The sequence below is a fragment of the Chroicocephalus ridibundus genome, chromosome 18, assembly GCF_963924245.1.
Source record: "Chroicocephalus ridibundus chromosome 18, bChrRid1.1, whole genome shotgun sequence".
NCBI lineage: Eukaryota > Metazoa > Chordata > Aves > Charadriiformes > Laridae > Chroicocephalus > Chroicocephalus ridibundus.
In genome coordinates this window covers 2,479,339-2,505,572 of record NC_086301.1, presented here as the reverse complement: position 1 = coordinate 2,505,572, position 26,234 = coordinate 2,479,339, and the positions used below count along the sequence as shown (strand labels likewise).

General features: G+C 39.5%; 1 protein-coding gene across 4 annotated transcripts; it reads left to right on the top strand.

The window, feature by feature from the left end:
• The first annotated feature begins 316 nt into the window (after nt 1-316).
• LAYN (layilin) lies at nt 317-23,999 on the top strand. 4 transcript variants are annotated; one of them, XM_063355268.1, is made up of 10 exons: nt 317-1,429; nt 2,363-3,043; nt 4,473-4,532; nt 11,354-11,476; nt 15,425-15,713; nt 17,311-17,468; nt 17,838-17,876; nt 18,256-18,339; nt 19,073-19,172; nt 19,879-23,999. In XM_063355268.1, the coding sequence occupies exons 2-10, from the start codon at nt 2,908-2,910 to the stop codon at nt 20,234-20,236; spliced, it is 1,347 nt and encodes a 448-aa protein (XP_063211338.1). In that variant the 5' UTR covers nt 317-1,429; nt 2,363-2,907; the 3' UTR covers nt 20,237-23,999. The 4 variants fall into 4 exon arrangements, with proteins under 4 accessions (XP_063211338.1, XP_063211337.1, XP_063211340.1 ...); XM_063355267.1 differs by having other exon boundaries at nt 317-2,488; nt 2,888-3,043; XM_063355270.1 differs by lacking the exons at nt 317-1,429; nt 2,363-3,043; nt 4,473-4,532; nt 11,354-11,476 and adding exons at nt 12,780-12,999; nt 14,255-14,278.
• Nucleotides 24,000-26,234: the final 2,235 nt, after the last annotated feature.

Sequence of the window (26,234 nt, the reverse complement as noted above, 5' to 3'; positions counted from 1 at the left end):
TCATGTTTAAATTGTTTAGCCACATGAAGACTTATTGTATACTTATTTGTTTATGCAGCAAGATTGGACAAAGAATTATTTTGGTTGTACCTTTCAGTTTAGCTGTCGGGTATTATGAAAATAATTTTCATTTAGCTTTCATGTCTTATTTAACAAGCTAGTAAGTGAAGGGTGTTTTGAGGAATGATTAAACACTAAACTCACGAAATGCTATAAATGTTTTTGACTCTGCCTACTTTGCTTAACGTTCAAGAATTTTAATAATGGAGAAAATACTTAATAGCACTAGAACCTGCTCTGTTTTTTTTTAACAAAACCCAGTCTTCATCAAAGTAGGAGTTGAAAGGGAACTGCCTTTTACATCAGCCTAGTTACTAGGCAGTGTAGTTAGCTGATTGCCAAAAGTAACAATCACTAGCCACACAGCCAGGTAAAAAGGCTTGGAAGATATCTCAATGGAAATCAGATGCACAGGAATTTCAACAACAGAAGGCAGGTAGACTAAGCTCTTTGCAGAAGCATCTAATAGACAGGCAGGACAGTAAAATAAAACAAGTGAAACGTACTGGATTGCCTGTCACACATAAAAGAGACATCAGTGCATTTGTGAATTCACTTTAACTGTACCTTACTGTGTGACACACTTCATTTACAACTGTTCTGCATACAGGACACTAAAAAACACGAGAGCAAATTGAAACGGTTTTTTTCTTCCCAAAATTTGCAGGCATCAGCTCCCGTTCTGATTGTATTGGTCTCAGCCTTACACTTGTTTTCACATTTACCACCATTTACTCTTGCTGAATATATAAAATTGAGGGGGGGCAGGGCTGAAAGTAGTAGGCTGTGTACTTAATTTCTTCGTAGTAAGCACATAATGTCTGTTCTGATTTAGTATTTAAAAGTAGCCAAGTGAGAGTGCCCAGATTCAAAAGTGGATAATTTTGGGGACAAAAGCCAAAAAAGGCCACCAGTGCTGCATCCACTTTCACACATAAAATCCTGGAATAGAGATATTGAAGCACAGCTCAAAGCATAAGTTTATTCCTTAGTTGTCTTAGTTATTAATAGATCTTCGCCTCTGCCCAGCAGCAGCTAGTGCCAAGAGTTCATTGAGTGAGAGGTGCGGGAAACTTGGTAGTGTGCGGTTATTAAATCAGCTTCCACTGAAGTGCTTCTGCCTTAGCCTGTCACTCAGGGACAGGTTTAGGTGCTATTTTTAGAGAGGTATAATTCAAGAACTGCTAGACCAAGCCAATTCAACTTTTGTAGAAACTACTTAGCTGCAGAGCAAACTGTATATTTTAGCAAATAACATCAAAACTGAGTTTATAGATCATGCCATCTTTCCAAAGGAAGGCATAACTGGGATGCTGTAGTGCCTTTCAGGTTGGATCCTTCTGGAGTGTGCAGAGCCTTCTGACTCAGTGTGAGTTTTACAAAAGCTAACATCAATCTGGCATGAACCTGCCCACTCGGCACTTTAGCTAATGGTTCCTGTAGTCTATAACTGGTGGATAGGATCAATAATATTTGGTATGCTATGAGCTATATGTACTCATGTTTATACAGTGACTCAAGCACTAAATTGGCCATGAAAAGAAGCAAACTAAGTGACATGGTATCCGGATCACTGAGGGTCATCTCCTGCAAAACAGTGGGATTGGACCAAGTATATAGAACTTGGTGTTTCTCCTACTACTTTGCCAAGAAAAAGAAGATGCAAACAACAGTTGTGCTTGCTGTTGAGACACTGATATAAACTTTTACTGAAGCCCCTATTAATCTAACTGGTGAATTAGTGTTCCACATATATACCATGAATACAATTCATACAAGCAATGCAAACTAAGACAACTAGTATTAAATATTGTAATAACATTTTCAGCCTGACTCTGTAATTATACTTTTTTTTTCTCATTTTAGTAAAACGTTTCTCATTTTTACTGAAAAGCCTCTAGCCTATATTTGGGAAGTAGGCCAGATGAGAGCAATCTGCAAGAGGTGCAGAAAGGTGCTGAGGTCTGCAAGTCTTTCCTGCAAGTCAGCAATCCTCCTTTTCCAATTAATAATTCCAAAATGCATCCCATCCATTATCACCAATTATCCTTCTTTCTGAATTCTGGCTGAAACTAGCAACAGTTCCCTGAATCTTCCGTGCACTTTTTTAAAATTCAGTAACAATAGATGATAGCAAGGTTTTGCAGCTTTGGGCATCTGGCAGCCATAAAGATGACTGATTAATTTCAATGAGTAAATTACTTTATACAACTACAGGATATGCTATAAGCCTCACATAAGTCTAAGAAAATTAAAATTAATACACTGAATGAAATAAGAATAATGTTCACATTATTATCAGTCATAGGTGTCATTTACTGTTCAAATCCAGACTTCAGACTTGATTCAGACATTCTGTTTCTGCGGCATGGTCCCCTGGGAGAGCAAAACCTGGAAGATCTGAGAAGTGAATATTGTCTCCACAGTGGTACATGGACAGTTTTTTTAAAAAAGAAAGCTTAGTTGCATTAACACTCTTATTTCACAAACTGACAGTGAATTAATTTATTAGAAAGACTTATTTTAATTAGTTAGCTAATTTCAAATGAAATAGTAGTGAAGCACATGGCAAAAAAGCTGTTCTCTTTTGGATGTTTATTTCACTGGATGTTTATTTCTGTAATTCATTAATTCCTAGAGGCTTTACAAGATATTTTATGATTAACAAAGAAATTTCAAAATTATAAACACTGCAAATCTGAGTAATCAGTTTAGTGCATCTAAAATAGGAATGCTAGGCTTGTCTGAATAGATCTTTGTATTGCTAGACATTTTTCCAATCTGGTCACTTTTTCTTTTGATCTCGGTCTTATTTGGCTGTCTTTAGTTAGTAAGTTCTAAGGAACCATGACTGAGCCTGACCTGTGGACTGCCTTCATGACTAGAACTTGTACTGCCTCATCACCACGAACTTGCCTGATGATCTGGTCTCTTGGTCGGACCTGGTTTCCACTCCTGGGCATGCACTGCTTGCCTTTCTTCGGTATTGTGTTTACATTAACTTCCCATACTATGGAATAAAAATACAGCTTCCTATTGTGACCTAATATGTGGCTCGGTTTTGCTTGTCTTTTCATCAACTCAGGTATTTTACTTCCCGTTTGTGAATGGGAACAGTAAAGGATAAGAATTCAAATTCTAGAATATTGGGTGGCTGTCACTTTTCAATATCAGGACTCCCAAACATCTAGAGCTTGGGCTTGTCTTTAATACTATCATTTACATTAATCTGTTGGGGGGAAAAGAAAAGCTGCCATTTTTTTTTATTAGACTTAAAGCTGATTAAAACTTGGGAAGGGTTGTTGAAGAAACCACTTTAAATTATGAAGATTGCTTAATTTCTAAAATCAAATTGGCATGGAAGAAATTGTCATCAGACAAAAGAATCTGCTGCACTAAAAACCAGGAGGTTTTCCCATCAATTTTACATCATCTTTTCTTAACCAATTCTGGATGGAAAAGAACAAATAAGAAACTCTTTTTCTTCTCTTGTTTTTTATTAGTTATATGCTGAGATGTGCTCCCTTCTGGCATTGGTTAAGGGTTTTCCCAAAATATTTCCTGGAACGTCTCTTTCGTAATAAATTGCTAGGAATTTATGAAAACAATTTAATATGCTTTTATTCAGCTTAAACAGTGATATCTCACTGTAGCTGAAAGCTATTCATTTCCCCAAGGCAAAAACATACAGATGTGCTCAGATGTCTGAGAATCACAATACTGAAAAATTCTCAGTAGGAATTTATTCTCACTAGGAAATTATTTTTTCGTCCAACTGTATAAAGAGAGGAGCTTTAACAAGTTCTAGGATGTATACTTCTCTTCTTGTAGAGAGAAGAACCGGGACCATTGACTGAAAAGAGTTATTAAATGTTCCAAAATTCAAAACTGGACTAAATTCTATCACCTTTGAAATCATCACAGTTTTAAATCACTTCTACAGAGTAGCAGAGACTGGCTTAATCCAAAAATGCATACCGAAAGCAAAAGTTATCTCTGGTTGCAGCTCTCAGATGAAAAGAGTTTTGTAATGAGTCATTATGCATATATGAGTCCTGAATTACCCCAATTTTTTAATCTCAAGATTCTACAGAATAGTATTTGCTAACTTTAGTATGTATATTCATCTTGACATTTGGAATTATTCCATCTGATTTAAAAACAATGATTATTTCAAACCTCATGTAAATCTAGCAAGAGAAGGTTGCTCTCCCAAGCGGTGTGTTTTCTGGATCTCCGGAAGAAAGAGAAATCAAAGTACTTTATCCAGTAACCTGTTGTGCTTGTTTCTGCTGTGTGTTCACTCTAGTTCTCAGCTTCAATGAGGAATTTAAAATTTACAATCTAGTCAAGTATTACATGCTTTGAATTAATTTTTCTGAGTTTATTGTGGTAAATATATTTCTTTTCAGGCCAAGAGAAGAGAAGACATACTAGATCTCCTGAGGAAACAGAGAGAAGAAAGGATTCCAGTAAGTCTGATTCCTTTTTATTATGGATGTATCTCAAAGTTTGTGCATGCTTACAATATGGACAGCATTCAAAGGACCATAGTCCAGTGTGTGAGTGTTCATGGGGTGTTGCAAACTATACCATGGTACCAGTCTTGCATAGCAAAAGCACCTCAGTTTGAACTGAGTAAGCATGCAGAAAAGTTCAACAAATTCCTGAAGCAAAGAGGATCCTGTAGGCTGTGTGTTTCTGAAAGTCTCAGGCCAGTCGGAAGTAATAGGCATAGAAGCTAAATGAAGTTTAAGTGAGCTAAATATAGTTATTGGACCATTTTCAATCTGAAAACTGCAAGGAGTTCAACAGTGATATTATACATATCTTAAAGTGTTTGAAGGTATAATTGACTGTTTCTTGATGCTACATTTTATTTTTGTATGGGTATATCTATAATTTAGTCAGCTACAACACGCTGGCCTTGATTACTTTCTCCAAGACAATAGAATAGAAGAGTCATTGAGAATGGATTGTGTGTCTTCTTGCAAACTATCTCAAAAGGATGACTTAGTACATCAAAATTTTCACAGAAAATACTGAGATGCTTGTGGGAGGAACAGACAGGAACTGAAGCTGACCTCACTGGTGGAGGCAGACAGGGAACAGGGCAAATACAAAAAGGTGGAATCTTGAAAACTGGAAGAACTTGGGACTGAGAAGAGAAATACAGCAGAAGCAGTGACTACAGTGCTGTCAGAATGGCAGTGAGGACTGTGTCAGCACTTTGCTGAAGGCCCTGGATTCTACATAGAGACACATAATGAAAGGACCTCAGTTATTTAAATTAAACCAATTTTAATACAATTATGTGTAAGGGCCTAAATTTCAGTTTAATATACCAAAGGAATCTTTACAGCATGTCCACTGTTAGTTGCTTTGATTTTTTTTCATTATTGTCTCTAGGTTTTTTTCCACTGAAACACTAAAACTCAGTTTATAACAAAGTTATTAAACTGGCTGCAGGTTTCACATGCTCTGCTCCCTAAAAAGCTCTCATAAACTAAATTTGAGCAATAAAAGGAAGAACTCCATTTAGGGATTTTTATTATTATCAGTAGTGAACTCTAGATTTACTGATTTCTAATGGTTTTTCTTGGCCTGGCCGGATGTTTATGAGGAGAAGAAAATGCAAGGATAAGAGGTCTGTATTATATTAAGGCACTCCTTGTAATCTCAGTTGTAATTCACAAGACACAAAGCAGAGATAGATGAGTTTTTACTCCATATAAGGTTAAACATCTGTCCTTCTGAAGAACTACATATCCTAATTAATACAATTTCATTACTCAATGGTAGAGAGCAGAACTGAATTTTTAAATCTGATAAGTGTAGTGATTTGAGCAGTAACTTGGAAAACAAGATTTCAAAGGATAGGTACAGAAATGATGTATTCATTTTAGACATAAAAGCCTCCTTTTTTCTTCCTCCTTATTTAAGTTTTTAAGTTGGTCCATATTAAGTACTTCCTCTTCTCAAAATTCATTTAAATGCTGAACGAAATACATCTGCTTTGTCCAAATTCTGTGCATTAAAGTTAGGCCTTAAACAAAACACGAGTCTCTCCTTCTGACACTCTAACTCCTATGAGTTTTATACTCTGGACTACTTAGGTACTATATTAGCACATTAAAAAAACCCAAACTGTTTACTATTGCTAGTGTAGTCTTTTGTTTCAGTATTTGTGTAAAGCTGTCTTCTGGGATAAACAGTAAGATTAGAATGAACTAGTGATAATTAATAAGTCTTTCTATCTTTTTAGAAAGAGCTAATTTCTCATCCGCATAAACCATAGATTAAAACTGATCAAGTAAGGTAAAGAAAATACTTAAAATAAGTTTGGTTTGTGGTTTTTTTCCTCTGTCTAAACAGTCAGGCCCTATTTTGGGTGGAAAGATGTTCTGTTGGTGGTTATTATTATTATTATTATTACAACAAATACTCTGGTTTATCCTATATTAATAGCTATTATTATGAAATTAGACATTAATAGGCTGAAAGTCTTCTGCTATTGTTCTGTACTTTACTCCTTTATTCTCTACATAAGGCCCTTTTATTTCTAAATAGAGGTTAAGGGAAAGAAGTGGAAGCTTAGACATATTTTAAAAGTTATGAAGACTTTAATTTTGCTACTCTGGTTGGAATTCAGGAAGTCAGGAAAAAGACCAGTTATGAAAGTGTTTCCATATTTCTGAAAGGGCCATGAAATATCAGAAAGTCTGTTCCTTCCCAATGCATGTCTTGGCTGAATGAGGGAAGAAGTACCAGAGTGACCTTGTCAGTAGTATCACACTGTATGGGTGCTTTCGTTGGTTATATTTTCCAAATTTTAAGAAGTTTCCATGTTTATTGCCCCACTATAGATCCAAAAATAGGTCACCAAAATAGCATATTACATCATCGTGTCCTGTTGCTTGAGATGATTCATTCAAATTCTTTGGAAAGTCAGCCTTAAAAATACTAACACACAAATACAGAGCAAGGGTTTGATCCTGAAAACTATTCTGCCTGGATGCACTGCAGCATTCTTATGGAGCCCTGTTGCAATTGTCATCACACACGTCTGTAAGATATAGCTGGTAAACTAAGTCTTTAGGAGTACCTGAAGACTTTGGAAATAGGTGGGATGAAATGACCTGGAGTAGACTTCTTTTAAGTTTAGGCCAGTGACATAGGTGCAATGGTTACTAAACTAGGCAGTGAAGGATTCCTTAATTTGTAACAACCATCAGGCCTCAGAGTGCTGACAATCTGGTTATGTTACGTCAGACAGTTTCCTTTCTGGCATTTGGCTGTGACATCCTGAATGATGCAAATGCTGTTATTTTTCAGCGTCAGTAAGTATCTGTTAAAATAAACAGGATCCCTGCAGCTATCAGGTAGGGACTATGCAAGCAGAAATACACGTTTAAGGTCATCCACTGTCACTGTTAGTCTGGGATTAAGAACTGGAAAACTGCCCCGCCGAAACTACACCACCATGTTTTGGCTACATGCAGTGTTGCACTTGCTTTCCCTTTACGCTGTCTTTGCCAGAGGGATTATCTCTTTTTTTGAGATTAAAAGCAGTTTATTTAACTGGCCTTGTATATTTAAGTCATTTCTCAATTCAGGATAGACAGGATTATTATTTTTAACTAGTGGGTAGCTGATTCTTTTCACATTTACTGCTGACACTTCCTGCTCTGTACTGTGAAGTTGAGGCAGTTGCTTTTGCCCTTAAAGTACTTCAGCTCTGCCCTGTCTATCCCAAAATCTTAATCTCCTTCCCCAAACATACTTGTGTCAGTCAGATGGGAGCTAAGTGGGCAGTCCTAAAGGTGTGTTTGGGCCGTGGGCTAAGCTACAGTGTGAAGAGTTAAAGAGAATAGCTACACTTACTGTGAACTTGTTCTTTATTCCTAAAAATGCTGACAAGGTACCTCACAGCCCTTGATTCAGCAATTTCTTCCTTTTAATGAATGCCATTTAAATTATTTAAGTGAGGCCATTCTCCTCACACTGGCACGAGTTTAAGCAAGTTGGTGTCATTGAATACCCACAACTTAAAGACTGAGCAATGAATCTGCAGCTTACATCTTCCTTCCAATTTAACATACGGATATGAAAGCTGTGAAGTGACTGACAACAATTCATTATGAAAGCAAATATCTCAGTAAAATACTGGGCATCAGGTGGAATTAATTTCTAGTATGGCCATTTCCTCTGAAGTTAGCTAGAAAAGAAAAATAGAAGTATCTGGAACAAGGGAAAAGGCTGAAGGTGTAACGTCTGCTGAGGTGAGCAGCTGCAGGAGTAGGAACAACCTACAGAATCCTTCCTTCCATCATCAGATACTTACAGGAGAAAAGCTTAAGCTGTCTTGAAGCTGTGCCAAGGACAACTGCTGGAGCTCTTTACCCAAAATGATAATTGCATGGGGAGAATTAAGATTCATGCTTTATGTAGCAGCTTATGGCCTGTGAAGAAAACTGTAGTCCAGTTTATTAAACTAGTACATTTTTTCTTTTAAAAATTTTAATTGAAAAAATATGCATCACTGTATTTACTGAAGCAAACTCACACAGAGCACAGGGTATTGATTACTGCTGTATTTAATTAGAATGATTGTCTTTTTGTAACAGTTTGTTAGCACTCTTTACTAGGAAAGATGCGCATACCAATTTTACTAATGTCTCACAAAATATTTATAGTCCGTAATGACCAAGATGATTCCTGTTTCCAGTGGCAAGTCAGATGAATGCCTGAGGAAATATTTCATATTTTGAGAAGAGCTACATTTGTCAAAATATTTTCCATGGACAGAATATGCTCTCTTCCTGATTTTTTTTTTCTTCAGTAGGTCCTCTTTTTTTTTGTTGCTTATCTTTTTCCTGATTTCAGCAAACTCATGATTTGTGTATGTATTTTCATAGGCCTTCACTTTCCAAGTGTTTAAAAATAGAAATAATGATTTCTTCCTTACCAATATTCAGGGGAAATGGCTTAACTAGTTCAGTGCTTTGGGGGTTTTAGCTTTGTTTAACTAGCAGCTTGAGGGGTTTGTAATGAATTTGTATTGCTTTACATCCACAAATTGATACAGATCTATCAATGTAGAGTTGTGTGCACTGATAAAAAGAAAAAAACAATTCCTTAGAGAAAGGCATCAAGCTAGTATAAAGCAATTCTATACTGATACATAATTAAATCCCTATTGGGAATTATATTGGAATAGCTTTCAAAAAAATCTGCCAATAAACTACGTACCTTTAGCAATATAATTATATGAACGCAATATGTGCATGTTGAAAGGGTTTAATCCAATTGCTCTGTGCCTGAGTGTAGAACTGAGGAGTTTGGAATATGAATTCTGTGCAGTACTTCACCTGATGAAATGTGATTTTTCTGTTAGGTTGTATGTTGCCTTTGAAGTTTTTCTCAGTGAACTTTCCCATAAATTCTGATACTTGTATAAGCATCCTTTCATGTGGATTCTCTGAACTAGTGTTCTGTGATTTTTTCCTTTCTACACGTAGCTAGGCATTTACAAGGCATCTCTGCATTTAGATACACATATAAGTACCTGACATGATGACATAGACTGGGCTAAGCCTGCATCCTGGCAGCTATTTCACACTGACTCTTCTCTGTAGAACTGGCCAAAAAATCAAACCCCACATCATTTTCAGGACATTAGTGTGCCTGTAACAAGCTGATGTTTCATGTAGACTAGCTGCAGCTGCCCCATCAGCAATTTGCTTTTTCTGATGTAGTTCTGTTATTTCCAGCAGGCAGAAGGTATCTGAAGCTGACCTGATGGATCAAGAAGCAGTAAAGGCCCTTAAATAGTTTAGTTACATTGTCTGATAGAGAGAATAAAGTATTTCTCTGCCCCAGAAAAAATATCCTGCTATCAGAACCATGTTGCTTTGGATTTCAAGCCATGTACATTCCTCATTTGACTACATATCTAGTTGCTCCTACTGAGACATGGCATGAATGTGACAAAGGCTGTGGATAGGCTTGCAGCAATTTGTCAGACTATGCATAAATTTCTTTGTTTTGCTAAAGTTAAAAGAAATCCTTAATTCAGAAACATTTTAAATTATGTAATTTATTTACGTAATAAATTGTTACCTCCTAATGTGCTGTTGTTGATCTTGAAAACACAAAGTTTTTTATTGTCCTCTTGCTTTCCTATTGTCTTGGAACTACAGCAGTGAACAACGTATGCCAGTAGCTGCTTATCGAGGCTCAAAATCACTCTGAATTCTGTTCTTTCTTGGCATCTTACACCAATGTACTGTGAGACAAAATGGAGGGCTCAGTTGACTGCCTTCTCAGTGTGCAGGAAGTGAAAATGCTTGTTTCATTTGCGGGTTTTTTGAAGTTGTCAGCATGAAAGAAAAAGGGCAATAAAATGTAAAAGTGTCAATGAAGCATTTGGTATGCTAGGAATTCTAGAACTGGAAAGACATGTGGTTACATCTTTCATCAAGAAGGTAGACTATATATTTATTTCAGGTTCGTGCCACATATCATCTATTGATACAATTTGCTTCAGGAAAACACATTTTCTATTCTGGTCCTCTCATGTGCTCTCTCAGACATGTGCACCCCTCTACCTCAATTAAAGTACCAGTTTTGTCTGGCTAATATTGACATAAATCTTTATCATCAAAGTTGGCTTTTGAAATATTAATACTAAAATATTTGGGAGCCAAAATACGTGCGCAGGCAGTTGTAGACTTGTATGCTGTGCACATCTGTGATCCTGGGATTTTTGATTTGCAGGATTTGAAATCTTCTGAACTTACTAAACAGCTTTCAAATGGCACACTTCTATGATCTGAAGGGGCTGTTAAATTGAATATCTGTATTTCATCTGTGCTAATTTTACCAAAATCATAATTGTAGAGGAACTGCATCACCTGTGTTAGGAAATTTCTTTACAAAAATGGAAAACACGTCAAACAGAAGAGTCTGCCACTAGTTGCACAATAAAGACACAAAGTTTTGTTATCACGTGTTATACATAGTGTCTGAATGCTTGGAGCTGACCTTTGTTAAAAATAGATCAACAAAGGCTTCTGTCAGCTACTGCCATTTTCCTGTTGAAGTTAGCAAAATCTTTGGTAATCACTTTGCTGCTGTTGTGTGACAGTGTATTTCTCGGTTGTGCTTTTGGTATGGGAAAGGCTGTAAAACACAAGTGGCAGAATATTTATTCACCAGTAATTCAAGAAAGCGTGTTGATAATGCTGCTGCTACTTGCCATGGGTATATTCAATCTTTGTTTTTCCTTCAGAGCCATTACAGAAATGCTTTCCAATGGGTTTAGAATCAAACACACTGAAAAAAGGATGGTCTGCTAAAATGATTAGCAGGGGGGTTAAGCTGTGTTACAAGAATACCTACAGCTGTAAAGAAGGTGAGTTTTTGTTTAATTTCTAGAGACGCTGTAATTATTTTGGTTACTTTGGTCTGCAAAACAAGAAAATCCCAAATGGGATTTCCTTTGTCAAAAGTTCTACAAAGAATGAATGTACTAGCGGAACTTCAAGAAAATGAAGACTGGCTTGATAAAGGCTTGACCTCTGTCTTATAACTTAGGCTAGCCGGTTCGGAGCTATCTTCTTCCCTGTATTTGAGGCGTTCCCAGTTATACTACCTAGCCGTTTGGAAATAGTTACATGCATATGTGACTTTCATGGACATACCTCACGTTTGAGTTGTTTAGTCTTCTAAAATACATGAAATTAAATGCAAAACTGTCTCACTGAAATATTAGTCCACATTCAGGTTCATGAAATCAGTTAAATTGTTCATGTCTGTAAAGTTGCTCAAGTGCCTGGTTATTTACTAAATCCAAACCTTGATCACCAAGGATTTGGGAAATGTAAAAGTTCGGTTCTAGGATACCACTGATGTGTGCGTTTCAGAGACATGACACATGCTGCAAAGCCATAGCCTTAGTTCAGCTCCAACATTTACCCCTGGAATTCCTGATTTCTCGTGACCTGAAGTGGAATGTCTTCATGATATTTTAAAGGATCTTCTTCTGTTCAAGATAGTGATCTCAGAAATAGGTTCTCCAACTGAACTCCCAAGAGTTGATCTAGGGTTCAAGTCTTTCATAAAATCATTAATCTCCTATTTTAAAACACTGACCCCAGCTAGGATGTGTCTGTGCAGAAACTGTGCAGAAACTCTTAAAGCTCCTGTATTAATTTATTTTGGTGCTCCGCCCCTTTCTGCAACCTGCAAAATGCTTTTAGAGGCTGAGCCGCTAAAATCTTCGCTGGAGAGCTAGTGATTCCGGAAACAGGTGCACACCAGCTTCCTCGACGCCAGGAAGCAGGCTCAGCATGTAATAAAGTTTGAGGCAACGTTCCTGTGTTCTGGTTTCAGTCTTGAAGCAGCTTCTTAGAGGCAGCTGCACATCAGTATAGGGAGGGTCAGCCTGTGGTTTCAAGGGCTCTAAAGGGTTTCCGTCACTCCTACATTGCGGTGGCTGGAGATGTCTCCTGCACTCACGCCTTGTCGTTTATGTGTGGGACAGGGAAGTTATAAGGCCGGAGCCGGGGGCGGTGTCCGAAGCGTGGCAGAGGGGACAGCGGGGAACGGGGCAGCAGGGCCAGGCAGACGCCTCCGGCGCAGAGATGCGCAGCAAGAGAGGTGGGTCCCGCCCCCGGGCGTTGGCTGGGGGTCTTGCCGCCCAGGGGCTGGCCCGGAGCTCGGGGAGGGAGGAGGCGACGGCTCCTCCCCTCTCCCTCCCCTCTCCTCCCCTGCGGCCGGCAGCCGGGCCGAGGGGCCACTCGCATGGGGCCGGGCGGTGCAGCGCGCCGGGCGCCCGGGGCAGGCCGAGGGAGCCAGGGAGGATGCTGGCGGCCGCGGCCCTGGCCCTGTGCGCAGCCGCGCTGGGCTGGGCGGCGGGGGCACGGCGGCTCAGCGGTAAGGCGGTGCGGGGTGGCGGTCCCTCCGGCGCCGCAGGGCTCGCAGCGCGGTCCGGGCTCGTCGCCTGGCCCGCAGCTCCGCCGGCCGCTCCCCGCCTGCGGTGGGGGGTTTGGCTCGTTGCGACATAGGCGAGGATGCGTGAGCCCGGCTGCCTTGTGCTGGGATTTTTCCCGTCTGCCTCCGCGGTGGGAGCGAGCCCTGCCCTGGGGGGCATCCTCCGCCTTGGGTGGGAGCACCCCTGCGTCCCTGGTCGCCAGGGCGGCGCGCCGATAGCCCGGGTTCGTTCAACTCGTCCATGAGAAACCCTTCTGCTTTCTCTGCTGCGTTTCTGCCTCGGTTCTAGGAATTTTAAATGCTGGCCTGGCTAACAGAACCGCTTTTGTCAGTGGTAATTACCAGCCTGGCTGAGTTTCCAGTTGTCTTATTCTTCCTCTGCACACTCTCCTGATTATCAGTCTGTCCTCTTGGTTTTGTGCAAAGGAATGTCGCCTATTTAGATGCCTTTCATAGGAACAGATATATAGCAGCTGAAGGCTGGTCCAGCAGTATATTTGAATGTAGTACCCAAACTAGGTAGTCTAGTCTGGTTTTAGGGCACAGAATAGCCAGTCTGGGATAAGTTTCTGCCTGACTTCATAGGTTGGTGAATTCAGCAGAAAGCCTGAACACTGTCACCCATGAATTGTTCGTGTTATTCCAACATAAGGCAAATAATAGTCTTATTATACCTATAAATACGTTTTTAATTCTGCCACGCTGCTTTCTGCAATAGGGCTTTTTGTGGGAGTAAGCTGGAGCACTCAGCAGCCAGCTGTGGGGTTGGAGATGTATTTCTGTTACTTCTCAGTGTAATGGACTCACCCCTAGTCTTGCATTACTGAGGCTTACTGAAGTCAGCAGACTTTGAGGCAGATCACATGTAGACAATGAGGAGATACAGGGAAAACAGGAGGAACCCTTTCAGCATTGATTAATGCTACATATCCAATTATCATCTGTTACCCAAACTATATTTGGGAACCTAACTAGTAGTGAAGTCTAGACAGTAATGAATTGCAATAAATTTTTCCTTAGCTGAAAGCAATGCCAAGTTCGGCTGATAACACAGAGATTTTCTGACAGATAATGGGGAAAAAAAAAGTATGTGTTTTTGTATCAGAAAAGAACCCAAGTGCAGTTTATTTCTAGACAGTGGCTGCAGTTTTTTAATAACAATGTGTTGTCTGTGTTTTTCTTACATCTTTCACAATAGCAGTGGACATATCCCTCAGAAGAGGTAAGGATTTTTGCCTTTTTCACCAAGCCTGCATGAGTGTTAAGTTACCAAGAGAAACAGGGGATGTGTCTAGAGATGCATTTTTGAATACTGCCTTTGCAGTACGGCCGGTTTTCATTTCGGTGTAAAATGTTAGCAGACTCTGATTCTGCGTACTTACCTGTTCAAAAATCCCAGTATGACAGGCGTTTAAATCCTCACTCTTAGAGTGGCCATGCAGAAACATATAAGGATAAAGAAAAGCCAGCATATATCCCATAGAGGGGTTTATAATGACCTGTCCTCACATTCCATTTGTTCTGTGTGCATTGCAAATGTTGCTAAATGTTTTTCTTCTGTAAAGAGATGTATATTAGCAGATTGTGTCTGCCCTGTGTTTGGAAAGAAATATTTACTGAGTAAAACAAAACTGTTTCCTCAGTCTAAATATTGGGACTCTTCTGCTGAGAAACATACAAGTGCATAATTTTTGATTATGCGTCTTTTCACTTTGATCTTTACTTTCCTTGTAATCAAAATAAGCTATGCCGCTTCATGCATGCGAAAGTCCTTGGCTTATGGTAGTCTGAAAACAGACATTGTTTACTTCCTGGGCAGTCAGTAACATTACAGTGCAGAGCAATGCTTACAGTTGGACTATGTGAACACGTCGTGATACACTGCAGTATATACTCCATGAAACTTACATATACCCCAGAAGATAAATGATGGTTATCTCTGATTGTGTAAGGGGTTCTCTAGTTTTATACATTTGAATTTCTTAAAAAAAACCAAAAACACCTCCTTGAACCCTTGTAAAGGACCTCTCTTTTAAAAAGATTGCATGTCATCTTGCTCTGTGGCACAGCATTGCTTCTTTGTAATGAACTACTAGAGTCTTCAAATTGCAGAAAATTCATGAGGGACCTGAGCAGTGCAGGACATGAAAGAACAGTGCTATGCAGATCAACCTTATCTCTTAAGTGCAGTAAGAAAATTTTGGAGATGCCATTTGCCAGCCCAGTAATACAAGAGGCTTTTTACCCGTGTTGTATTTTCCATATAAACTATTGTACAGTGCAAAACTCAACCGAATGGAAGTATTAGCACTCACTTTTGGTACTAACAGGCATAGTTTCTGTAACAAGTTTCTTCCCATTTCTGCAGTTTGCCGGGGTGGAACACAGCGACCGTGCTACAAAATAGTTTATTTTCATGATGCTTCACGCAGGATCAGCTATGAAGAAGCATACCTTGCCTGCAGAGCTGATGGCGGACATCTTGTCAGTATTGAAACAGAAGCAGAGCAAAGACTGATTGAAAAACTTATTGAGAGTCTCTTAGCTTCTGATGGAGATTTTTGGATTGGGCTTAGGAGGAAAAAGGAGGAGGCAGACAATAGTACAGAGTGTCAGAACCTCTACTCCTGGTCAGATGGCAGCTCATCCAAGTTTCGGTAGGTACCTGTGAGTGAGACTAGGAAGCAGCGTGGTCTGGGACTGTCACCTGCCTTTAGAAATCAGAAAGGATTCTTTCAAAAGAATCAAGCAGTGTTGTCCCAGCTGTCATCTGTGTTCCTTCTGCAGTCACTGAAGAGTGGTAGTTCCTCCAGAGAGCAATTCATCCCATCCAGATGTAAGCGGTAGAAAAATTACCCTCTAGAGACTTTGGTCTCTCTCTGTTGCTCTGTGTAACACATCTAGAATGTTTAGCTTGGGATAGATTGATAATTTTTGATTGCTAAAAGGAGGTGAAGAAACAAGCAATCTGTTCTTAAAAATTTCCGATTAGGCATGTACAAAATATGTGCTTTGACCTGAAGGTTCCTGCACTTCAGATCCCCTGAAGTTTTGTCCCTGGTGTCCTGAGCAATGGGCTCTTCTCCTTCTACTTGCTGAGGAAATAGCATTTTTTTTCCTGTGAGACAGTAAAATTAGAGACCTGCAGTATTTATTGTAGGCATGAAAAATCAAAATTTTCACAACACTTATTAGATTTCTGCCTCCTTGTCTTGAGGCAAGTGGAACCACAGCATTTGCTGTAACTATAATACAAAGGCAACAACATTTACAAACAATACAAGTTTGCTAGAGTTGTTTTCACTACTTTCACATTTCTGTTCAGCATAGAACCAAAATGTGTTTATCCTCAGAAGTTCTGCTAAGTTGTGATTTGATTTCAGTCCTGATTTGCGGTGACGCACACACACACACACACACACGACGGGGACTAGGAGAGGAAGGAAGTGAGGGAGGCATACAGCATTGCAATGATTGGAAAATTACTGCTTTAACATGTGTGGGGTTTTTCCCATGTTGAATACCTTGGTATATCTGTAATTCTTTATATTGTATGGATTGGCTTTCAGAAAGTGCTTGGCATGCAGAACATTGCTTGTTCCAAAATCAGTGGGTATTGAACATTTTTCAAAATCAGGACATAGTCTTAGAAGTGTTCTCCAAGATGCATAAAATGCCTCTTCAGTAATGATTGTATTATAGAGTGCTAAATAGTGAAGTCAACTTCATGTGTGCCATTTGGAAAGGCCTACACAATTCTTCAGTGGTGAAGTTGATTATTACCAAAAAAAGAGAAAAACAGATCTTGCTTTAGCTTTTTCATTTTCTTATTAAATAGGTGTCAAAATTTTGCAGGCATTGGGTACTGAGGCTGGAGAGCAAAAATAATTTTGCTAGATGGTTTTGCACAGGTCTAAAATTATGTAGAAAAAGTCAAAGTTCTCCTGAGCTTTTACTCAGCCTCGCACAGGAGTTTCAAGCAGTGAGGTACTCGGCCCTTCACTCCCTATTTGTTGAACACCTTGCTTGCTGAGTTTTCTCTGAAAATTAAGAATTCCAAAAGGAGAAGATACACTGTAAATAATTGTATTGTTATTGTTCCTACTTTTACACAGTGAAAGTTGGGGGTGAGAGTGGGGTCGGGTGTGCTGAGCTGTAATCCTCTTTGATTCTGCGCTCTGTGATGCCCTGTGTGCTGTATTCCCATCTGAGCTTCTGCAGTACTGTAGAAAGTAACGTCAAATCTTTTCTTAGGAACTGGTATGTAGATGAGCCATCCTGTGGGAGTGAAATCTGTGTTGTGATGTACCACCAGCCATCTGCCCCACCAGGTGTTGGAGGTCCTTACATGTTTCAATGGAATGACGACAGATGCAACATGAAAAATAACTTCATTTGCAAATATTCTCTTGGTAATGAGTCATTCTGTTGTTTTAAAAAACAACGTGCTCTCAGTCCTCAGGAGGAGGTATGAGGAGATTGCAGTAGCAGACAGGGAAACCCCTTCTTATCTTCACTGGAAGGATCGGGTGGGAGACGGATAACATTAAATTTATGCGAGTCCTGGGGAAAACAATGGCAGTATCTAATATCTGTAGCTACTTGCCTTGTGGCTTATATGAATTCTCAGAGGATTTTTATAAAGTATTTGAGATCTCAAATGGTGTGTGAGGGAGGGAGAACACTAAAGAAGGGTGCTTATGTTATTAGACTATATTCAGTACACTTGGTCTCCCTTCTCAAGCCTATGAGGAAATTACGCATATCTTTTTTTCTTCTAGAGAAACCAACAAATGCTCCAGTAGAGAATTCTCAAAGAGGTAAGTTACAGATATTTGTTTGGGGCCTTTTTTAGTTGTATGTTAATTTCAGTAGAAATACTTTCTGTTACATTCATTGTCAAGAACACTTACAGACTGAAAACTTACTGCGCAAGAAGCTTCCCTTCTTTTTTTTTTTTTGTTTGCACTTTCCTTGTGCTATTTTGTAATCCGTTCTGCAAGAACACAGTCTGGCTGTTGTTGATGCAGTATCTGGGGCTGCTGGTCATTCTGCAGAAATTTAAGCAAAAGAGTACCAGTACACCTTACGCATCTTTGCAGCTGGCAGTCTCTTCAATCTCCTCTCACTCTCACTTTCTATGATTCTTAAACTCTTTCAAATAACATCTGCAATATTAATTAAGCTGCTTCTTTCCAGATGTTGCAACAGAGCCCTTGAACCCAGTACTCCCCGGAGAACATCATAAGAAAGATGCTAATGTAACAGTTGTAGAAGCCAAAGGTATGTTGTGTGTTCAACAGCTGGCCGGTTGTCTAACTGTGCAGGCACACATTTCTCACATGTGGCTGCAAACAGTCAGCATTTCAGTTTGAAGTGTTTGACTCTAAATGTAGAAGACTGAATTTAGACAACTGCATCTGAAAAAAACCAACCACCTTCCCTCATCTTTTCCAGTACAAATCTAAATTCATTGCTTTGGCTACCAAAATGTTCTAAATCTAAAGCAATGCAAAGTATTTTGGGTCTGAAAAAGGTACTTTTAATTTATTGATCATTTTTGAATGTCTCCATCGTTAACGTTTAGTTAGTAAGTATTATTAACTACCAAAAACTTGCTATTTCTTCTTACCACACTGATTTCCCCCCTACAAATCATAAAAGACATTTTGGTTTCTAAGTCTTTTGGATGGGGATTCCTAAGCTGTTAAAAGACAGCATATCTCGTTAACTTACACTACCGTTGCTTTCTTGTGGTTAGACAGTGAGGCTTGTTGGTTCTTCATCTTGAAGATTTGAGCTGATTTTTACTTTAACCTGCTTAACTAGATGATCAGGCTCTGTTAGACTTGCTGCCTTTGAGAAGTAGATACTGCTAGATTATGAACAAGACTAGAAGCCCATTGAGATGTGATGATGCTGCCTTTTGCCACTGTTGGGTTTTTTTTGTTAAGTTCTCTGCATGTCAAATGCAGCTGGCAGTGAGTAAAAGCTGGAATATAATTTTTACCCCTAGAACCTGTGCAGAGTCTTGCCTACATCCTTATTCCCAGCATTCCTGTGCTGCTTCTGATGGTCGTTGCAGCCATCTTCTGTTTTTGGCTTTTCGTTAAGAGGTAAGTGGCATTCTTGTGTAACAAGTGAACCTGTGATATCTTGTCCTGGCAATCATTTACAGCTAGCTTCGGGACCCTGTACAATGCTCCGCAGAGGACTGCTTTCAGCCAAATAAATGTTTAAAAAGTGGCATGGATCCTCCAGGCTGAATTACTTGCAAAGTAAATTTTAAGTAAATCACATTATGCCATTTTATTATGTTCACAGACATATAGTAGTTAGGGGATAGTGTAAAACAAGATGATGATTTTGAAGTGTTAGCACTCAAGTTTTCTTATTAAAGAAAAGATTTGAATTATCAGAAGATCCCTTTCAAAAGGGAAAAATGTAAGAGAAATAAAAGGATATACGTTTGGCACAAATAACATTTACCAACATTTCCCTGTGTGCACAGTACCTCTGGTGGGGATGCTGGCTGTGGTTTTGGGAGTGTCAGTGGCGAGTTTTGCTGCCTCAGCCTCTCAGCTAGCAGCAGAGTGCAAGGGTAGCTCAGCAGCCCTGCCATGGGACTACTCCAGGTGTGCAGCCTGCTGTCACACACCTGGAACGGCAAGTAATAACAAATGTCATCCTGAGTCCAGCCTTTGAGTGTCAGCTTTCCTTCAGGGTTATGATTAAATTACTGTAAGAGAGTTGTGGTACTGTTTTGTGTTTGCCTCTGTAAAAAAGCATATTATGACTTGTGCTCTTTCCTCCATCCCTAAGGAGACAGGAGCAAATAGATGCAAGCCCAAAGGAGGAAGATGCATGGCTGTCTAACCACAGGAGGAACAGTCCAGATCTGGATATTTATAAAGTAATCAAGAAGCAATCAGAAGCAGATCTGGCTGGAACCAGGCCTGACACTAAGAATTCTTCCTTCCGTACACAGGCAGATAAGGTGCTTGACAGCCTCTCCAGGGATTATGATGATGCACCAGTGAATACATCAACAAGTGGCTTTGTGACATTGGCCAGTACTGAAAGTGGCTTTGTGACCAATGATATCTATGAGCTGTGTGGAGATCGTGTGGGGAGGAGCAAGGAGTCAGCCTGGGTGGAGAATGAGATTTATGGATATTAAGGAAATGGACAAAAAAAACCCTGGAATATGGATGACAAAGTGTATATCAATGCAAGTTAACCTGCCCTCCCTATGTACTTATTTTAATAATAGTATATGTGAAGTTTATCCTGGTCTTGCATTATCCCTATATTCTTCTCTCTTTTGAAAGAATATGGGTTTTTAAAGATCCATTTGATCTTTATCAATACCATAAAGACCAATTTGAAAACAATGTACATATTTTGGTTTGCATCGAGCCTCCTTTTGCCCCAGGAATGGTTTGTTAATAGTCCTGATTCTTTTTTGTACTCCAAAGATACATCTTTGAAACTAAAGGACAGTTCAAAATCCCTATTTAACTCACCTACTCCTCTTCAAAGGTGCTAAAAAGTCAAAAGTCAGTCACTGGTGACACTTGGTTTCTCATAGGTGTTCCCAAGAAAGCTGCCACAGTTGTAGGTTGGTGGTTATTTCTGTGTCAGCCTGTATCCCAGCTGTGTTGGCCTCCCTCACCATCTGCCTATGACACTGACAGACACTTCACTAGGAGAGTAGTGTGGTTTCTGCTTCTTTCCCTCCCTCCTAGTTCTTACTGCCAAGGCAGCGTATGTGAGTCACAGCGTATAACTGTGTGTTACTTACGCCATTAGGTTGGTTTTTAAAAGATCCCAGCAAGTACTTTGGTGTCATAAGGCTAACTGGGTTCCCTCACTTAACTTCTGGCAAAAGGAATTGCAAAGCAAGGAACAAGGGTCTTCGTCTTCTCTGCAATGCTAAAGGAAGGGAATGGGGTACCGCAAAGCATTCTGATTGGTCTCAGGAATTAAAACAGCCTGGTTAGCTGTCCAGAGATGTGCTAATTTGGCCTAAATGACAAATGGAGTACCAGTTCCTTTCTTGTAGAAAGAGTAGCCAGTTGCAGTTTCATTCTAGATCTCTCTCATCCTTGGGCCTGTGATGTGTACTGAATTCCATGAAGACTGACATCCTGATGTTAATCTTCATAGAGATGGAGTTTATGGAAAGGTAGGTGAACATAAAGAGTTGGATTAAAAACAGCGTTTTGACAGGTAAACTAAAGAATCATGATAATCAGTTGTAATAAATTACTTGTTGCCTATTTACCAGGGACTTCACATATTCCGGTACGTAGGTTAAGTAAGTATTAAGGTGAGGTACTGCAGATAGTTCATGGGATTTCCTCTCTGACAGTGTGAGGGAATTATATCTTATTTTACCACAGATTTTTAAGGCGCCTTTTTGACTATCGACTAAGCCAATATAGTACTTCCCATTCTTCTGCACCTTTGGAGGAATAGAAATGAATGGCATCAGGGCATAGTAACTGCTACGCAATTAAATAAAAATTCAGGTTAAATGAGAATTTTCCTGTTAGATATGTGGAACAAGCAAGAATATGAAGCAACAGCTTTTACCTCAGAAAGAATTCATGGTTTGTAGTTCACTGCTTGACTTCTAAGGGAAAATGACAAGAGATGATCCTTCACCCTAAGGGTTTTTTCACATCATCATCTCTGTTTCTCTGTTATTTGCAGCACACTTAAAAAAGTTGTTAAGGAGCTAGGAGAAATCAAGAGTATGCATTTGCTGTGGAAGTGGTATGAAGGACCTGTCCAAATGTCTGCAGAAGCAACTTCAGAGAGGATAAAACTCCAACCTGAGGATAGCCAGAGCAGGCTAGCAGGATGTATATAGTTATTTTTGCCAACTGTACATAAATATGAGATTTCTGGTGTAGGAAGTTAAAAACAGCTGTGATGACCTATTAAAAAATAAACTGAATTTAACTTGGTCATTGGTATGCTTTAAGGGCTTTTGAAGCACACTTCAGGAGATGACTTGTATCACAAGAATAAGGAACGTATTTTGGAAAAGAGAGACGGTGGTCCCATGCGTCTTTCTTCACAGCACTGTCTTTTGTGCTTGGGAGGGTAATGTCATTTATCACTGAGAATGCAGAAAGGCAACTAAATGAAAAGTTGTGTCTTTAAACTGTGCTTGCTTAACTGTGGTTTGGTGAAGAGATATCTATAGTTATCCACAGCAAGTTGAGGACCACACAACTTTACTTGGAATCAGGAAGGTACAAATTTGCCCATTAGCATGGATTCTTAAGTAACTAGTTGTCTTTGATTTTGAACTCATCACATGGACAAGTTTTCATCTTCTATGCATTATAGAGAGGACATTCCAGCATCTCCTATATAAGCTTGTAATTTCCTATGCCATGTATAACTTGTTTTTTGCTAGGGCTTTCTGATATGCATCTTGTTCATGAGAAATGATCAGATCAATGGTTGTCTCGTTATAAGGACTCAACGACCTTCATAGGAGCTTGGAGCTAACTCCTGTGGCAAGATCTCTGCACTGTTGAATTTGTCAGTGCAGCTAAGTGTAACGGGAGCTTGAAAACTGACATTCATATTGACTTGAATATGGTCAGGGCAGAATCCCATGTGCTGCTGGATATGGGTTTGTTTTAGCTGAATTCCATTGTAAAAGTTACTTTGCAGGAAGTTGGAAGTACTTGCAATTATCAAGGCTTTTGGAAAGGAATAGGAGGGGAATTCGGATTTATCAAATAAGCACATGATCTGGTTGCATAAAGGACTACTGTCTGTAAAATGTTTGATGTTAGCGCTGAAATCTGCAAAACTGAAAACACATTTACAAACATAAGATTCTCCCCCACTGAAATGAACAGGCACAATCTATTCCTGTGCTTCCCCAGCTGCTTCAGGCTATAGACGGGCAACACAGCATTGTTTTGCACTTTCTGCTTTTTAAAGATGTTTGTCCTTACCTGAACACATTGGTGCTAAATGGACATGTGGAGTCTGAAGCACAAGTTCTGCATGAAGTCAATGGCTGTGAAGTACTGATAGCAACAGTGTGGTCTCTAGATTTTTGTCAGTACAGAGCTAGTCTGAGATTCTTATGTGAATTCAGTCCAGTTGTTAATACTGAAGTCACGAATATGCTTAGAAGTTTGGCTTCAGAGCTGTACAGCTTCTTGCTTGGGATCTTTGCATGTTCGTAGCAGTTTATGTGTGGAAAACACTGCAAAGTTAGGCCATTAAGATTTAACACATCAGACAGGACAGATACCTCAGCTGTTTCATACACTGGTTTATATATTCTCAAGGCAAATATGTTCAGCTTTGAGAAAACCATCACAATTTGCTTTGTCTGCACTTACTGTGTTTTCAATTATTACAGCTATGGAGCTGTTCCTTAAAACAGGATTTTTATTTGATTGTATCCCATTGGACTGAGAAAGAAGTGGGAGTGCCACACAGAGAACCAAGTACATTGAATGTTGGGAAGCCGGACATCTGCACTGAAGAAAAGAAAGCATTTAGGACGTTATCATATATGTGGGGCCATTTGGATTCAGTTCTGTATTCTCAGTCTGTTCTTAACTACCGGGTGTCTCAGTCCCATGTGAAAAACAGAAATAACAGTATTTTACAGGCTTCCAGGGATGCTTGGAATCTAAAAATGAGTGACTCTGAAGTGAGTTTTGAGACTACAATAATGAGGCCTTGTAATTGGCAAAATTTTAATTTTATTGTCCAGCAGATATGTGCAGCCATTTTAAAGCATGTCTAGACAAAGTCATTATGTATAAACACTTATTTGTTATGGTTTGGTTGACCAGTTCTGGTAACTGGCCCTGTGTGTAGCAAGTAATCTTTTTTACTTATTCTGTTGGATCATGTTCAACCTTTTCACAAACCAAATAAAAATAGTAAATGCCTGTTTATCTATCTGTCTATTTATAAAAAAAACCAAACAAACAAACCCACAGCACACCCAAGTTTTGCCTTTCTGTATTGGTTGCAATTATATCAACTTTTCAACAAAGCTTTTGTCCATAGATCTCAAGCACAGGACTTCTGAACACAGGAGTACTAACTGCAATAAGGCAAGAACTACTGGTCACTGAAGTTAGTCCTCAATATTACAATTTAAATGGACGTGGGAAATTTTTAAGCTTTAAAGCCCTATCTAGACTTCTTAAATAGTTAGTTCAGGTTTACTTGGTGGTCTTAAGTAATCTTGAAGATTGACACATAACTCCTAGTCGTTTCTCAGCCCAATGCCCCTATTTAATAGTCTCCAGTATTGTGGCAAGGAAAGATTTCTGTTCATCTCCTTTCCCTGCGTGAATGTTTTCATTAAGAGTATTTCCTCTGTTTAGAATACCTTGTGCACACTGTGATGGACAGAAATGTGATGTGGTAGTGAAGTGCCAGTCTTCTGCTGGACGAGTTTTGTCTGAAGGCATACAAGATGTAATGCAGACCTAAAAGAAAGGTACAGGTTGAGGCAATCTTGACACTGAAATTCTTACTGAAGCCAGAACTCTTCAGACTACGTTGTTAAAATAATAAAAAATTTTATCTGCTTTGTCTGTCTTTACACTAGGAAACTCTAGGGATTTGCTAAACTCCAGGTTTTGGATCCATCTGGTTTTTGGTTTTGTTTTTTTCTTCTTCAATCTGAAACCAGGTAATGGAGGGAAAATGACCAAGCAAATAAAGCGTGCCAAGCAGGAACACAAGTATTACTCATCTGTTGCTCTGCAGGTGAGTATTTCTGGCTCCAGGAGAGCAACATTTTGCTGCTAAACAAGCCTATCTATGAAGCATTTGCAATGAATTTAGCTCTTGACCAGGTTCCCTAAAACTTTGCTCTTCTCCATTGCATGGAAATAAATAAATAGGAAAAGGAAGCAAGCCAATTTGTATAAGCCACCAGGAAACAAGGGCGTGCCAAAGGTTTTGGCAGAAGGTGTTTTATGTGGGACTGAAACAATAACAGAAATGAGTGCACGACGTGGCCATGAGTGTGCTCTGCCAATGTAAATATGCAGGAAGACGTTTCTGGATCTCTGCGCTATTGCTGTCTCTTGCGAACATGGAAATATTTCAGTCAGTTGCTTCTCTCACTTCCTGAATGCCATAGGTGAGGTTGATGGACACGATGGCTCTGTCCTGCATATCTGGAGTATCACAGAATCTCTGCCCATCTCACGCTGTTCCTCCAGCAGACAGTGGTGCAAGATGAAGCCCTGAAAGAAGTAAGCCCTTCCAAAAAAAAAAATCTTCTACCTGTTTTGAAAATGACACCCAGTTAGCAACCATTTCTCCTGAAAAGCAAAACGCTGGTATAGGAGAGTAGTCATTGCTGGGCACTTGCAATGTCTGAGGTTTCTAATGCAGTAATTAGTCTTCTTTTATCAAGCAATGGTGTGTCCGCTTTTATATCCCTAGTCTCTCCTCTTTTTTTTGGCAGGCACTAAGCATCTTTTAGGCATTGAAAAACAGGAAATGAGAGGGAAAAGCTCAAGCTAGACGTTGGAGCTTAGGTGTGTAAACACATAAAGCCGTATTTTGGCAAGTGTATGTGTGCCCTGGTCTTTTCAGCTGCTGGCTTATTGAACTCAGGCAAAGTCAGCTGCATGTGCATAGCATCTCTGGAAGTTCTTAGAAGGCGAGGTGTTTATATAATCTCTTTCTTTGACATCTCCGTTTAGTAGAGTATCACAGCTGTAGTATTATGTACAGGAACATTGACCACAAGAGGGCACATGTGCTCTACAGTTTGTGTCATTCAGCCGAGGGTTGAAAAATAGGCTGGAAGAGCTCATTTGTACCAGTGTTTGTGAGAAGCACTTGAATCACTTTCCTTGAATCAAAGCAAAAGCCATCAATGGCCGTTAAAGGCTGCTGTGCAAAGAATGGTTTTGTGACTGTAGTTCTTCCAGCAGCATTATTAAGATATGTTTTTGTAACCTGGACTTTCAGGCCCAAAATGGCATTGTGATTTGCAACACAAAGTTTCTGCAGAAGTTTTCTATTGCAAACGCTACATCTGACTTAACATTTGATTTTGCACCAGTCTGGTGAGATTTTACATGGATAAAAGCGGGCAGGAAGCAAATTTTATTCCTAAAATTTTTATTTGTAATAAAGTGATTGAGAATGAA

What these genes read in the sequence shown, in the direction of transcription:
- LAYN (XM_063355268.1), top strand. Translation starts at nt 2,908, where the DNA reads ATGACTGAGCCTGACCTGTGGACTGCCTTCATGACTAGAACTTGTACT. An exon ending in GCACTGCTTGCCTTTCTTCG is followed by an intron (nt 3,044 to 4,472) that starts GTATTGTGTTTA and finishes ATTTCTTTTCAG; the next exon opens with GCCAAGAGAAGAGAAGACAT. An exon ending in TTTTGGCTTTTCGTTAAGAG is followed by an intron (nt 19,173 to 19,878) that starts GTAAGTGGCATT and finishes TCCATCCCTAAG; the next exon opens with GAGACAGGAGCAAATAGATG.